Genomic DNA, 16,741 nt, shown 5'->3' on the forward strand with positions numbered 1-16,741 from the left:
TGCCCCGGTCCGGGAAGATCCCCCATGCCGTGGAGCAGCTGGGCCCGTGAGCCATGGCCACTGAGCCTGCGCATCCGGAGCCTGTGCTCCGCAACGGGAGAGGTCACAACAGTGAGAGGCCCGCGTACCGTACAAAAAAAAAAAATAAAAAAATAAAGTGACAGAGGAATTGTGGCAGAAGAGGACTAGAAAGGAAGATACCAAAGAGGCCAGGTCATAAAGGTCTTTGTGAGATGTTGAAGTAGAGATATATCAGGATCTAGATGTTCGTGTATTTTGAGGCCAGGGGAGTATTATTTACTTTTAACTGAAGTTAAAGACCATCCCAAATGGAGGGGGAATTTGACTATGGAAGACTGGAAGAGATTTAGGGCCAGTTATTTTGAATCATTTCTGTCTGGCTCATACTTATTTTTCTCCCTACTTTTTTTTCCCCCTCTCACAGGGAAAAAATAAAACTGAACAATTCTATAACAAAGCCTGTGAACCTTCTGTTCATCAAAAACATTTCTGAACAGAGTGCTAGATTCTATCAAACTAGCCCAAATTAGAGAAAGACGACAAATCTCTCCAGCATCTGGAGCCTTCCAGGCAAAAAGACCAAAGTCAGGTATATGATGCCAACGGAAGAAAGCTAGAGAAATATTCTGATCAGGGGCCACACAGAATATGCTGCCTGGCATACTCCAGCACTCTGTCACTGGGGATGCCCACTGTTCCCAAAACAAGGACATGCCAAACAGTTACCTCCTGGCTTCTGCATAGAAACTGCCAGGAAAAAACCTACCAGTGCCAGGAATGACCTTGGACTTTATAGTGTTGACTCCCGGCCACCAGTACTGGATAAAGACTACCTCAACAATTCTCTCACCTGTCCAGGGTGCCAACAGGTGTAGACAGAAGGCTGCCTTCCTCACCAGACAAGGAAACTGAACCTCTCATCCATGCATAGCACCCAGCCACACGCCTATTACTAATACTACTGAGAACAGTAACTCCCACATAATGATATACACAACCTACTACTAACAGCAAGCACTGACCACCCATTAAGCACCAGGCCCTCATCTCCAGTCCTCACTACAACCTGCAGAGGTTATTTTAACCCCATTTCACAGACTGAAAAAAATTAAATTAAAAAACAAGGCTCAGAAAGGTTAACAGCTTACGCAGGTCAAAAAGCAAGCAAGAGGTAGAGATGGGATGACCCCAAAGATCATGCTCTTTCCATTGTACTAGACACCTCAGAATCTTTCCAAAGAAATCAAACACTCTAAGCTTTCTTTCCAAGAGTTTCTGAGGTTATCCATCTGACTAAGAGGTAGTCAAAACATTTTTCAGCAGTCAGTTTGCCTTCAAAGCAACAAAATAAAGTTTTCATTTTATTTGATCAAGTGAATATTCCAGATGGAAAAATGAAAGAGACTTCAAAGAATTTATTTATTATCTAAGTGTCTTGATTTTAAACCTCTTCATTTATTTTTGGCCAAAATACATACAGAGAAATAGAGAAGAGAGCAAAGGACAGAAGTTCATTTAACTAGATAGGAATGGAGATTAACAATTAAAGCAAAAAAGCATTCAAATATAATTTATGCAGTAATAATTAAGAGGCAAGGAATTTCAAACAGGCTGAGCCTTACCTCAATCTTATTCCTCCTGTTCTAGGAGACAGCACTCCAAGACATCAGCAGACACTCCCAGCCTACATACAGTGAACCAGACAAAGGGAGTAAGCAACGCCTTCATGCTCCCAAAACCACAGTGGGAAGGAAAGTGTGATGGCTTCCTGGGGAACCTAAGCACATATACAGTATTTGTAAATCATAGCTCATCAAGACACACACAGCAACAAAATGTTTACCTTGTGGCTTGTCTACAGGCATACTTAAAGTTAACAGGTGTATGTAAATAAAACAAAGCAAAAACAACCCCATACCATTGTGAACTTTTCCCATGGAAATATATGAGGATAATCAATTGTCACTAGTCAAAATCAATACTTTTTAAAAACTTTATTCAATGGTTTTACTGATTAAAAGCTTGATATGCCTGAATCACTTCTTCCTTCATAGACCTATAGCCACTTCTGAAATACGAACTATTACTATTAAAACATGAAAAACATCACCATTGTAGAGGTGCCCAACACAGTGCCTGGCATAATTCAATAGATATTGGTTTATGAAAGAATGAGTTACTTAAGATAGAAAACTTAAGAGAAAGAGACAGACAGAAATAATACAGTGCAAGGGAAATATATGATTTTTTAAAGATTAAGGGGAAAAACAATCCCCAGAACCATCAGTACAACTACAAATAGTCAGAATTACCTCACATCTCACCTGAAAATTTATACTCTAATATACTCCAATGAGGCAATACAACTCCTAACACTCTAAACAAACTCTGAAAGTGCAATGATTCTGACACTTTTTTTTCATATGAGATTTGATATCTCATCTATAGACAACACACCAACTTTTGCCTGAATACTACATAGAGAGAGCTCTGGTGCACAGATGCAGGCCTCAGCTATTTGGAGTTTGCACATTGCCTTTCAATGATACAGATGAGACACAGTGTACAGACCAGACAGACAACACTTCTAGTGAAGATAATGTCCTGGGAGAGTTAAAATGACGGTCACTAAGATTTAACAGATTTAACGTAATGACTTCACGGTAGTAGGAGAAAATGAAGTTTAGGGATATAAAGAACTTTTAACAACATGAACTGTTAGAGTTTTCACATCCCTCTCTAGAGTTGCATACATTAAACAATGACACATAAATTAGTGAAAAGAGGCTCTTAATGTAGATTTAGAATTGGACTGAAAAATCCCTAGAATTTATATATATTATACTGTCTAAGTTTGTCTATCATAAACAACAGCCATAGTGCTGAAAAGAAAGTATGAGTCACAATTCAAAAACAAAGGAGAAAATAAATGAACAGAGGAAAGCTTTGGATCCAAATACCACAAAGAAATTCTTTACTTAAAACACTGTCAATGACAGCTACCATTCTGACTTGGAGTAAGAAGGAATGGTCCACACTGTCTTTTATTCAGGAAGAAACTCAATTCAGCCCCCAAACGCTCCTTCCAGCACCATCTACCTCAGTGCCCAGCCACCAACACAGTCAGCCACATCCACTAGCAAGGGACAGGAATTCTAAGATCTGAGTCACCCCTCCCCCTCAGTAAGAGGTCATTCTCTATCAGAAAGCCCACTCTGCAAAGGCCCCTTGTTCGTCTCACAGGCTGCTACCACCATGGCCCACAAAAAGCTAATTCTCCAACTTCAGCAGCCTACCAACCCTACTCTATACTCTCCAATTCACAACTCCGGCTTCACCCTAACTCCAAGGTAGCCAACACTACTCACCGAGACATTCTTGCGACAAGTTCCCTACCTGAGAACCACTCAACTCCAGAATGCTGGGCCCTGGAGAATCCAGCCCTTTGCTCAACTCCCCTGTGCCCAGCTGAGCTCCTGCGTTTCCAGGAACTAATCACCGATTACCTCAGAGAAGCTAAATACTCAATACTCTTTCTCCCCAGTCTGATCCCAGTCTGCCAAGTTCACGGACCTGGGGGCGTGGAGGGGTTGGGGAAGAGGGCAGGGAGAGACGCATCTCGATTCGCCTTAGGGACCAGGCACATCAAGGCCCCTAGAATTCCAAACGCATCCTCCCCCCAATCCACCCGCTATGGCCAGCCTCCAGGGCGTCTGCATCAGGCGCTAAGAGCGCACGCCTCTAGAGTTAAGTCTCCGTGCCCCTATAACTCCCTTTCCCGGCTACAAAAATTCTAAATACCAAGCCAACACGGCCCCGGGTGGAGGCGAAGACCCCCGCCAAGCCTCCGGCCACTGGAGTTCCCTAGGTCGGATCCAGCGCCCCAAGGCCTGGGCTGCCGGGACCCGCTTGCTGACCCAGGCCGCTGAGCGCCAGGGGCCCGGGCCGCGTCTCCACTCCGCCCCCATTGTTGCGGGTCCCGGCGGCCCGAGCAGGGAGCCGGGGGCCGGCACCCGCACTCACCTCCCGCGCCGCGGCTCCGGGCCGCGCCGGGCCGGGCAGGGCCGAGTGGCCGAGCGTTCCTCTGCGCCCGCCTTGGCAGTGCCTGCGGCAGCGGCGTCTGGGGTGGAGGGAAGCAGCCGGCCAGGCCCGGGCGCCGCGGGCTGGCTCCGGCTGAGCGTCGGTCTTCTCCTGCGGCGGCGCTCGCAGCCTCCGCTGGCGGTCCGCGCCAGAAAGCGTCCCCCTCTCGGCCCGCGCGCCCGGCCGCCCGGACGGGAACATGCGCCGCCGACAGGAAAGTTCCGCTGAGAGCCTAGCGGAGGCCGCTGTTGACCCGCGCCGGGTGGACAGCGATTCCTCCTCCCTCTACAGAGCCGTGTATGCTACAGACAACTTTTTTCAGGCATGAATGAAGCACGGAAATCTCAGGCCGGAAACCTAGGAATGGTTTTAGTGGTGGGTCCGACAGAATGGGTTTGCACCCCGCTAGCCACCAGAGAGGCACGTTGACCAGTCAGTGCTTCAATTGAGCCTCGGTTCCTCCTCATCCTCACCGGGGGATAACCCTGGAGGCTTGTTAGGATTGGATGAGATGATGGAAGTGCCTGGTGCGGAGATATGGGGCTCAACACTGGGGATCGGTCATTGCTGATGCTGCCAATGATGACTGCTACTACTGCTATCGCCTCCTACAGAGGTTAGGCGCAACTCTCAGGGACCCCTGAAATTGATGCGCACCATGTAACTCTAGGTTTTACCCCCTCCCGTCCGGTTTCCTGTTAACTGAAGCTGGAAAAAAAGTGGAGACAAGAAAGGGCTTTCCTGATCACTGACACTCAGGGGGAAGTTAAGGATGCAGGTTCTCCTCCCTCAAGTTGGGAATTACTGCCATGTGGGCTCCAGTTAACGAGAAGAGTGAACTGTGTCAGCTTTCTTCACTGCAGCCCCAGGTTCCCTTCCTCCTCCTCCTCCTTATCCCAAGAAGTGAACATTGACGAGATGATGAAAAAATTCTGAAAGTGGGTTCTGTTTTCCTCATAAAATCAAGAGGATAAAAAAATCGTTTCTCAGACTTCCCTGGTGGCTCAGTGGTTAAGAATCCGCCTGCCAATGCAGGGGACACGGGTTCGATCCCTGTTACGGGAAGATCCCACATGCCTCGGAGCAACTAAGCCTGTGCGCCACAACTACTGAGCCTGCTCTCTAGAGCCCGCGAGCCACAACTACTGAGCCAGCGTGCCACAACTACTGAAGCCCACGTGCCTAGAGCCCGTGCTCCGCAGCAAGAGAAGCTACCACAATGAGAAGCCCGCGCCCCGCAACAAAGAGTAGCGCTACCCCGCTCGCCGCAACTAGAGAAAGCCCGCGGGCAGCAAAGGAGACCCAATGCAGACAAAAATAAGTTAATTAATGAATTTTTAAAATTCTTTCTCCTTCCCACTTCCTTTTTCTTCTGGGCCTTCACACCTCTAGATATCAGTTATTTTTTGGAACAAATTAAGTTATACAAATACAAGTGTGTGTTCCCAAACTATCCATGGGAATTTAGATCTGCAGAAGGTGCTCCAAAAGTATCACAGCTTTCACATGTCCTTAGATTTTCCATTCTCACTTAGCCCCTTGGCTTTTGAGACTCAGGAAATTTTACCTTGATACCCTTCTCCCTTGTCTGAAGAGACTTTCCAGAAAAGCTCTGAGATCAGTCACTTGAACCTAAATTAAATTTTGTCACTGTGTCACACATGTATACACATGGATTTCCATTTACATTATCCTCTGGAAGGAAAGGGCTCAGCTGGCTAAAGACATTTCGGTAACCATTTGGAAACAGCAGGTTCATAGATAGAAAGCAGCATGCTCAAAACCTCTGGAGGCTCTCTGCTCCCTCAAGTAAGGGAACTTCATCCTATGATCTTAAAGGACAAAGGATGCCTCAAAAGCTGGTTCACTTTTCTCAGAATCCTGAGATCACCTGAGGTCCGACCCCTCCCTGCTCCACATTTTCACCAGTTGGCCTCTTAGCTTGGACTACCCATGTGACACATAAAGCAGATTTGGTCTCAAGTGTCGAAGTAGGTTCAGGTGAGAGTCCTAAAGATGACCAAAGTGAGGAGAAAGAGACCAGTGAAGCTGGGCAGAAACTTGAGAGAGCAGTCTTATTGTTTATCTCCCTCCTCTCTCCCAAAAGACCCAATACACAACTATCAGAGACACCCACACTTATCTGCCTCCTCTGTTACTGAGGTTGAGCAACAAGGGCCAGGGCTGGCTCCCCTGATGATGGAAGCCTCCCAAGATGCCATTGCCCTTCTATGACATCACTGTTTCCTTGCCCTCTGGGAGCTTCTCTGACAACTTGAATGATGTTATGCCCTCACAATCACCTTTGGGAATCATGCTACCCCCCAATTCACTAGTAGGAAAGTGGGTTATATTAGGGAGGAATCCTTAGAGTGATTTACATGCATAGCTGCCTATTGATGGCTCTGCCTTCAAGTGCGGTTTAAAAATCTGGGGTCTTCCTGCTGGGATTAGAGAAGACTCACCAGTGACTTGTTAATCAGAAACTATAGCTCGGCCTTCTTCATCACTGTGAACCCACACCTGGAAAAACACCCTCTTCCTTTTACCTGTTTAACCTCCTCCTCATTCCATGAAAACCAGCCCAGTCCTTCTTCCACCAGCCACATTTCCAACCCACTCCCACTTCTGGATGTCAAAAAACATGATCACTCTGAACCAGGTTCCAAGGTGACAGATAGTTGTTTTACTTTCTTTGACAGCCATCCTATTCTTTATTTTTAAATTTTTGGCTGCGTTGCGTCTTTGTTGCTGCGTGCAGGCTTTCTCTAGTTGTTACGAGCAGGGGCTACTCTTCCTTGCGGTGCACGGGCTTCTCATTGCAGTGGCTTCTCTTGTTGTGGAGCACGGGCTCTAGCCGTGCGGGCTTCAGTAGTTGTAGTGCACACACTCAGTAGTTGTGACTCGCAGACTCCAGAGCACAGGCTCAGTAGTTGTGGTGCATAGGTTTAGTTGCTCCACAGCATGTGAGATCTTCCCTGACCAGAGCTCAAACCCGTGTCCCCTGCATTGGCAGGCAAATTCGTAACCACTGCACCACCAGGGAAGCCCAGCCATCCTATTCTTGGGATGTTTTTTAAATTTCACCTTGTACACTGTTTCTCTTATACTAGATTATAATCTCTGGGAGGCTTGAAAAAAAAATCCACCCCAGCATCTATTGAAGACCTGACAAAGCTGCTGCATCATAAAATTCCCCATTCAGCAATTACCTATTGGGTACCTACCTTGTACCAGGCACTGTGCTGGATGCTGGGGAATACTAATAAGACGTGCCAAGCATAAATGTAAGCATTTTAGAGCTATTAATGCATTTGATCCTCACATCGACATAATGAGGCATGTGTAAGTGTCACCCCACTTCAAAGATGGAAAAACTGAAGCTGGGACATAAGGGGTGGGGTTTGAGTACAGGACACTCTTATAACCATGCACTGAAGTGAAGAACTATACTCAAAGTTGAGCTTGGAGTACTCTGGTCTGTAAAGTGAAACTAATAAAAACCCATCCCATCTGGATGTTCATTCAGACATTTGTTGTCCCCGAACTGTATTTCAGATGCTAATCTAGCACTGAACAAGAGATTACAGGTCTCTGCCCTAAAGTAGCTTACCTTCTAAATAGGGGAGACAAATAGTAAAAAATAATTTCAAATTCTAATAAGTGCTGAAAAGAACATAAAACCAGAGACCTGTATGGGAGAGAGGCTGTCTAGAGAGGGAAGAATTGGGTAAGACCACCCTGATGAGGCGACCTGTGAGCTGAAATCTGAATGCCAAGAATGCTAGAGAGAAGCATGTGAAGACTCAGGGAAGGACAATTCTAGGCAGAAGGACCAGAGCTCAGGAGCAGCATAAGGTTGGGTAAGAACCACCAGATGACTGCTCTGGAGAGTGGAAAAGTAGCCTGTAGCTCTGCTCCCAGATCTCATGGTCTTGAAGGGATCAATTTCAGGGGTGGTCCTGGGAGGGTGTGAAGGATACTGCTGATCAACTTCTAGGGAAGCAGCACAGATTTACTGTAGCACCTGATAAATGACCATGTACAATAGACAGATGTCATAGAAACAGATGCTTTTAAAAATTTCTACAGAGAATAATTCCATTCTCTCCAAGAAAAAGAAAGACATCCAAACTGAAAAAGAAATAAAATTATTTCTGTTCACAGATGACATGATCTTATACGTAGAAAACTCTAAAGAGTCCGCACCAAAAAATTAAAAAAAGTGATAACTAATAAATGAATTCAGCAAAGTTGCAGGATACAAAACCCACACACAAAAATCAGTTATGTATTCATACACTAACACTGAACAATATGAAAAGAAATTAAGAAAACAATTCCACTTACACTAGCATCAAAAAGAATAAAATACTTGATAATAAACTTAAAGAGAGAAAAAACTAGTACACACACACATAAAAAAACCTCTAAAGTGTTGCTAAAAGAAATTAAAGATACAAATAAGCAGAAAGTCATTCTGTGCTCATGGATTTTTAGTACTACCCAAAGCAATATACAAATTTAATGCAGTCCCTATCAAATCCCAACATTTTTTGCAGAAATATAAAAATCCATCACAAAGTTCGTATGGAATCTCAAGGGACGCTGTATAGCTAAAACTGTCTTGAAAAAAAAAAAAACAAAGCTGATTTAAAAACTTACTACACAAAACTACAGTAATCAAAACAGTATGGTACTGGCATAAAGACAGTCATGGAATAGAATAGAGTCCAGAAATAAACTCTCACATATAGTCAAATGATTTTTTAAAATAAATTTATTTATTTGGGGCTGAGTTGGGTCTTTGTTGCTGTGTGCAGGCTTTCTCTAGCTGTGGCAAGTAGGGGCTACTGTTCATTGCTATGGGCAGGCTTCTCATTGCAGTGGCTTCTCTTGTTGTGGAGCATGGGCTCTAGGCTTACGGGCTCAGCAGTTGTGGCTCACGGGCTCTAGAGTACAGGCTCAGTACTTGTGGCACATGGGCTTTGTTGCTCCATAGCATGTGGGATCTTCCTGGACCAGGGCTCGAACCCATGTTCCCTGTGTTGGCAGGCAGATTCTTAATGACTGTGCCCCCAGGGAAGCCCTAGTCAAATGATTTTTGATAAGGATGCCAAGATCATTCAGTGGGGGAAAGGACAGTCTTTTCAACAAATGATGCTGGGAAAACTGGATATCCACATCCAAAAGAATGAAATTAGACCCTTTCCTTACACTATATACAAAAATTAGCTCAAAGTGGATCAAAGACCTAATGTAAAATCTAAAACTGTAAAACTCTTAGAAGAAAACAAAGGGGAAAAGCTTCATGATTTTGGATTTAGCAATGATTTCTTGGATATGACACCAAAGGCACAGACAACAAAAGAAAAAATAGACAAATTGGACTTCATGAAACACCACTGTACATCAAAAGCCACTATCAACAAAGTGAAAAGGCAACCCACGGAATGGAAGTAATATTTGCAAATCATGTATCTGATAAGGAATTGATATCCAGAATATATAAAGAACTCCTACAATTCAACAACAACAAAAACAAGCAAGGCACTTCAAAAATGGACAAAGAACTTGAAGAAGATATACAAAGGAGATATACAAATGGTCAATAAGCACATAGAAAGATGCTTAACATCACTAATCATTTGGAAAATGCAAATCAAAACCACAATGATACACCACTTCATACCCATTAGGACAGCTATTATAAAATAATAATGTAAAAAAAACCCCAGAAAGTTACTAGTGTTAGTGAGGATATGGGGAAATTGGAACCCTTGTGTGTTGCTGACGGGAATGTAAAATGGCACAGCCACAGTGGAAAACTAATGGTTTCTCAAAAAGTTAAACATAGGATTACAAAATGATCCAGAAATTTCACTTCTAGGTATATACCCCAAATAATTGAAACTATGGACTCAAACAGATACTTGTATGCCAGTGTTCATTGTAGCATTATTCACAATAGCCAAAAGGTGGAAAAAACCCAAGTGTTCATCAACAGATGAATGGATAAACAAAATGTGTTATATCCATACAGTGAAATGGTATTTACCCATACAAAGGAAAGAAATACTGATACATACTACAACATATTGAAAACAATATGCTAAGCGAAAGAAGCCAGAAACAAAAGGTCACATATTGTATGATTCCATTTATATGAAATATTCAGAACAGGCAAATCCATAGAGACAGAGAGCAGATTGGTGGTTGCCAGGAGCTAAAAGGGGTGGGGGGGAGAACAATGGAGAATAAGTACTTTATGGGTATGAGGTTTCATTTTGGGGTGACGAAAATGTTTTGAAATTAGATATGTGATTTCATAACATTGTGAATGTACTAAATGCCACTGTGTTGTTTATTTTATTGAAATATAGTTGACTACAATGTTGTGTTAATTTCTGCTGTACAGCAAAGTGATTCAGTTATACATATATGTATATATATATATATATATATACATTCTTTTTAAGTAGTTCACTTAAAATGGTTAATTTTTTGTTACATGAATTTTACCTCAATTTAAAAGAAACTAGGGACTTCTCTGGTGGTGCAGTGGTTAAGAATCCGCCTGCCAATTCAGGGGACACGGGTTCGATCCCTGGTCTGGGAAGATCCCACACGCCGCAGAGCAACTAAGCCCATGCGCCACAACTACTGAGCCTGCACTCTAGAGCCCGCTAGACACAGCTACTGAGCCCACGTGCCGCAACTACTGAAGGCCACGTGCCTAGAGCCCGTGCTCTGCAACGAGAGAAGCTACCGCAATGAGAAGTCTGCACACCAGGACTTCCCTGGTGGTGCAGTGGTTAAGAATCCGTCTGCTAATGCAGGGGACATGGGTTCGGGCCCGGGGGAGGGAAGATCCCACATGCCTCGGAGCAACTAAGCCTGTGCACCACAACTACTGAGCCCACGTGCCACAACTACTGAAGCCTGCACGCCTAGAGCCCGTGCTCTGCAACAAGAGGAGCCACCACAATGAGAAGCCCGCACACTGCATGGAAGAGTTAGCCCCCGCTCGCCACAACTAGAGAAAGCCCGCACACAGCAACGAAGGAAAAATAATGAATAAATTTTTTTAAAAAAAGCCCGCACAGTGCAACGAAGAGTAGCTCCTGCTCGCCAGAACTAGAGAAAGCTGGCGCGCAGCAATTAAGACCCAACACAGCCAAAAATAAATAAATAAATTTTAAAAAAAAGATTTAAAAAAATAAATAAATAAAAGAAACTAAAGCTCAAAGAGGTTGAGTTACATGAGATCTCATAGCTAATAACTGGTGGAGTTAGAATTTGAATACAGATCTAAGAATATATATATTCACAGATCTAAGAATATATATATATATATATATATATATATATATATACACTCACGTTGCACAGTGAGAAGACAAAGTGTTTACTAATCTATAGGTAAATGACTGTTATGCTGGTGCTTTTCTGAGAGTAGGTTCCAACAAGGGAGAAGGGATGATGCCTTCCAAGTAGTAGGTGATCAATACACATTTTTCTGAATAGGGTGGGAAGAATGGTCCCCACTTACAGACTCCGAGGTCTGTAGAGAACTTGGAAGTATCTGGGAGGGGCTGAAACTTCCTCTAAGCAGTGAGGGGTTCTTCCTTAGGGTTGGTGGTAGGGAGGCAGAGGCAGCTCCTCTCACATTCTGTATGACCTTGGACAAATCACTTAACCTCCCTGAGATGGGTTCTTCATCAGTAAAATGGGAATAACATGCTTGCAATGGTGAGAAAGAAATGAGAAAAATGGCTATAAACAAACTTTCAAAGTGCTAAACGTATGTGCAGGTTTATTTAGTTCAGAGAAATTTTGGCCAACATCTTTGCTGTTTTAAGTCAATTCCAGCATCTCCTTCTAGAGGAATTATTAGCTCTTACTTCTACATGAGATCGGCTGGGATTCCCCAGACTCAGATGCACTTTTGCAATTATCTTGGTGATAGCACCTACCTCATGCTTATTGGAATTGTGTTTGACTCTTCCAGATGGGACCAGATTGGTCCATCTCAGTAGCGTCAAAGTCTGGTACAGGAGTGGGTTCCATGAACATGTATTGAACAGAATATTAAGAGTTGTCTACAGCCCCCATTTGCCATGAGGGGATTCAGTTTCAATTAAAACAAAACAAAACAAAACCCTGGGGATTTGTTATAGAAAGATGAAAAGCACACAGGCCCTGAGGCTCCTGGAGGATACAGACACACAAACATAATTATAATACTGTCTTTTTTTTAAATTACCATATATATTTTTAAAATTAATTAATTAATTAATTTTTGGCTGCATTGGGTCTTTGTTGCTGCGCGCGGGCTTTCTCTAGTTGTGGCAAGCGGGGTAGCGCTACTCTTCATTGTGGTGTGCGGGCTTCTCATTGTGGTGGCTTCTCTTGTTGTGGAGCACAGGCTCTAGGCGTGTGGGCTCAGTAGTTGTGGCTCACGGGCTCTAGAGAGCAGGCTCAGTAGTTGTGGCGCACGGGCCTGGTTGCTCCACGGTATGTGGGATATTCCCAGACCAGAGTTCGAACCCGTGTCCCTTGCATTGGCAAACGGATTCTTAACCACTGCACCACCAGGGAAGCCCTATAGTACACTCTTAACTCCTGTGAGAACCAACTATCAGCAGAGGTTCAAAGGAGGAAACATTTTGTTCGACATTCCAGGAGTCTAATCTTCCCTTCAGCTACTTCTAACACATTTCTAGGCCTAACTCTATTCCCATAACATCACTCAATGTATTGTTCATCACTGGGTGCTCAGTAACATGTGGTTGCACCAATTCAGGCCTCAGAGCCACCATTCCCTCTTGCTCAACCTCTACTCCCAGTTAGTAAACTTACTCTGCTTAAGGCCTGGCCCAAAGTCACCTCTTCTGTGATGCCTCCATGAACCTGAAGGCCAGTCCTTTCTTTGGGCTTTCTTGGCACTTCATTCCACAAATGCTTATTAGGCCATTCTGTTTCAGCCCTGTAGACAGAGTTATACAACTTGACCTCTGTCCTAAGAGCTTGTGCCCACTGGGGGAGGCAGACCAATAGAAGGCAGTTACACCACTGCAAAAGGGAAACACAGGGTAAATACCCTAAGGGTCACAGGAGACACCTTTGGTGTCTACTAAGCCATTACTCCCCTTTCCAAAACCGCCCACCCACTCAGGAATGAGGCTCATAGAGTATGTTTGTACTATGTGTCAGTTCCCTAGCAGTAGCTGATTGGCCCAGGGAGAATACCTAATTACAATTGGATTTTATGGCCCCAGAACTTGGAGTCAAGTTTCAAAGATGCAGAGAGCTATGAAGTAAACAGTCAGAGGGCACTGGGCTGAGAGTCCCAAAGGAGAAAGGGAAGAAAGGACCAGGGTTCCCGGCTGTGGAGTCCAAAAAATACCCACCTCCTTTCTCTCCTTACAATCAGGTCCTTGTTTTGCTTAAAGGAGCTTCAGGGGCTTTGGATATCATCACAACAGCCCTAATTCAGACAGGATTGGCCAGGCAGGCTCCCAACCTAGATTGGGGTGAAAGGAGGGAGGGAATAGGCAAGCCAGATCAGGAGCAGAAGTGGGAGTTGGGTGAAAGATGGATAAGAGGATTCTGAGTAGGGGGAACAGGATAGGTAAAGGCCAAGAGGAGGGAAATGCATGAGTAAGATACAAAGAAACAAGGCTAGAAATATGACCAGGGGTAGGGTCACACAGGCTCTTGTAAGTCACATTAAAAGTTTAAGACATGCTTAGGTGGAAGGCTGTGGGCTTCCTGGGAGAGCTAACTCACCCCTGTGTCTTTTCTTTCTCTTGCTCCAAGAAGAGCCCTGTCTGCACTTTGCTACCTCTTGGAGTCTCCAGAGGACACATAGGTGGAGAGGGTTGTGTGAGGAGAGTTATTTGTTTTTTTCTGTGCTTTCCTTCTATCCAGAACTGCTCCTCTTCCTGTGAGGCCACTCTTGGCTGTTCCATGAGCTTTCTCAGAAACAGGCATAAACAGTCTCGAGTCTCTCTTCTGTCCTCCTGGCCGGCCTTTTGTATTCCACCCTTTCTCATGTCTGCACTGCATGGATGAGACCCTGGCTGTTTTTCTGCTCTGTTCTGGCTCTCCATGGAGCTTTGGGCCTGAGCTTTCATGAGTTCTCTCCCCTCAGTTTCCTCCTGCCACCAGCTCTTTGTGAGTGACCGAAACCGTTTTCTTAAATGTGACTCTCCAAGAGGAGAAACCTCTGGCTTTACCCATATGAAACTTGAAAGCACTTTAAATAAGGTGCCACCCCCAAACTTTAAGGGAGTTAAACTAATTTTTTAAAAAGATTCGACGTCTTGTTCATTCTCCTGATGTAGCTATTGACATACACTTCACACTGGAGTGTCTGAAATTGTGGTGGTCCTAATTTATAGGATTTCTTAATTAAAATGTCTGCTGAATAAATTTGGTTTTTGTTTTGGAAAAAAGAAAAGTTTAAGACAACTTACATTTGAAATTGCACCACAGGTGGAGGTTGGGGATCACACCTGGGGGTAACAGGACCTCTACAACGGTCCAAGCAGGAGACGTTGGTGAACTAAACTGAAGAGGGGGGTACAAATGGACAAATGGAGTCAGAGATGTTTAGGAAATGGCATCTCAGGTCTTGGTAACTGAAAATGGGGTTAAGAGAAGGGAGGAGTCAAGGTTGACACCTGCCTACCTGGGGATGCCTTTTATGGAGAGGGGAACTTACCTGAGAAGCAGAGCTAGAGGGGGTGTGGTTGTTTAGAGTCTCATTGCTCAAACCATGACCAGAACAAACAGCCTGGCCTCCCTGGGAGCTTTTGATAAATGCAGATGCTCAGGTCCCAACCCAACCTACCACAATAAAGTTCAAGAGGCTCTCACTGATTCAGTGCCTGATGAGTTGTCAGTGCTGGTCCCTTTGCTTGTCTTATGCCTCGTTCTTTACCCAGTTTAATCTTTCAGGGACCACTGGAATTTTAAGCCCTTCAGCACCAAAATTTGTAAATGGAGTTCCTTGGGTTTCAGGGGTCTGTGAAGACTGAATGTGTATGCAGACTCTGATATGTATGGACAGTTTTCTGGGGAAAGGACCCACAGCAAGGTAAGGACCTAGAAGATAGAGAACAGAAAAATAGAGAAAGTCAATGAAATGAAAAGTTGGTTCTTTGAGAGATCAATAAGACTGACAAACCTTTAGCTAGACTGACCAAGAAAAAAAATATTCTAGTTATTAAAATCAGAAATGAAAGTGGGAGTCTGCTCTGAGGGTTCTGAGCCAACAGCTTCTTTGCGGGAAGAAAAGAAGCCTCGTTGGAGAGAAGATGGAGGGCCGGAACAGCGCCATCTCTGCCGGCGTGTGCAGGGCCCTTTTCATTGGGTACTGCATTTACTTCGACCGCAGGAGACGGAGTGACCCCAACTTCAAGAACAGGCTTCGAGAACAAAGAAAGAAACAGAAGCTTGCCAAAGAGAGAGCTGGACTTTCCAAGTTACCTGACCTTAAAGATTCTGAAGCCGTTCCGAAATTCTTCCTTGAAGAAATACAGCTTTGTGAAGAGCTACTAGCTCAAGGTGAATATGAGAAGAGTGTGGACCATTTGACAAATGCAATTGCTGTGTGTGGACAGCCACAGTAGTTACTGCAAGTGTGGCAGCAAACTCTTCCACCACCAGTGTTCCAGAGGCTTCTGACTAAGCTCCCAACAATTAGTCAGAGAATTGTAAGTGCTCAGAGCTTGGCTGAAGATGATGTGGAATGAGAAACAAATGTCAACATAATAATCTCAATTTAAAAATATTTTTAAAATCTTAACTTGGAAGATGATCAGCTCTGGGGGAGTAAGGGCAAATAAGCTTGTTATCGACTGTCCTCCACTGAAATTTACCAAAGTTAATTTTTACTTTGTGTAGATCCATTTGTCTGTTTTATTTATTTTTCCCAGTGAAAAGTGTATTTTGATAGAGGTTTTCATTTTATAAATACACTATCAGTTACTGAAATATGGATTTTATTTATTCCTAAAACGTGCAATTAGAATGTACATATAAAACATCACATTACTTACATTAAAAATACCCAGTTGGGCTTCCCTTGGTGGCGCAGAGGTTGAGAGTCTGCCTGCCGATGCAGGCGACACGGGTTCGTGCCCCGGTCCAGTAAGATCCCACATGCCGCGGAGCGGCTGGTCCCGTGAGCCATGGCTGCTGAGCCTGTGCGTCCGGAGCCTGTGCTCCGCAACCGGAGAGGCCACAACAGTGAGAGGCCCGCGTACCACACAAAAAACAAAACAAAAAACAAACAAAAAAAATATCCAGTGCTCAGTTTTGAAAGATAGGCCAAAAAAAGTGTAGAAGAACACTGAAGAATGTACTTTTTTTTTTAAGCTAGTACAGTTCGCTAGACATCAGAAAATTGGATGGAAACTTGATTGTGTATTAACTGAGCATTAAAATCTTAAGAGATTCTTTCTTGCCATTTAATATCTTACATATGTATAATGTGCTGCTATGCTATAATAACAACTTCACCCCCACTTTTGAACTGTTTTGTTTAAATCAGTGGGCCTAATGTGTTCCGGATATTTATCTCCTTGTATTTTAGATATGTGTAGTTGCAAATAGCACCAGGAATTAGATC

General features: G+C 44.0%; 2 protein-coding genes across 2 annotated transcripts in view; one reads left to right on the forward strand and one right to left on the reverse strand.

Moving 5' to 3' along the window:
- RAD54L2 (RAD54 like 2) overlaps positions 1 to 4,212 on the reverse strand; it is an 86,756-nt gene extending 82,544 nt beyond the window's left edge. Inside the window, exons 1-2 of the mRNA XM_060164022.1 lie at positions 4,045 to 4,212; positions 1,644 to 1,798 (exon numbers count right to left, since the gene is read on the reverse strand). The gene's annotated coding sequence lies outside the window, so the exon portion shown is untranslated. The remainder of the gene's footprint in view (positions 1 to 1,643; positions 1,799 to 4,044) is intronic.
- Positions 4,213 to 15,425: 11,213 nt separating this feature from the next.
- LOC132528003 (mitochondrial import receptor subunit TOM20 homolog) lies at positions 15,426 to 15,944 on the forward strand. The gene has a single exon (XM_060164023.1). The coding sequence runs from the start codon at positions 15,426 to 15,428 to the stop codon at positions 15,738 to 15,740; it is 315 nt and encodes a 104-aa protein (XP_060020006.1). The 3' UTR covers positions 15,741 to 15,944.
- The last annotated feature ends 797 nt before the right edge of the window (positions 15,945 to 16,741 follow it).

This window comes from Lagenorhynchus albirostris, chromosome 10 (assembly GCF_949774975.1).
Source record: "Lagenorhynchus albirostris chromosome 10, mLagAlb1.1, whole genome shotgun sequence".
Taxonomy (NCBI): domain Eukaryota; kingdom Metazoa; phylum Chordata; class Mammalia; order Artiodactyla; family Delphinidae; genus Lagenorhynchus; species Lagenorhynchus albirostris.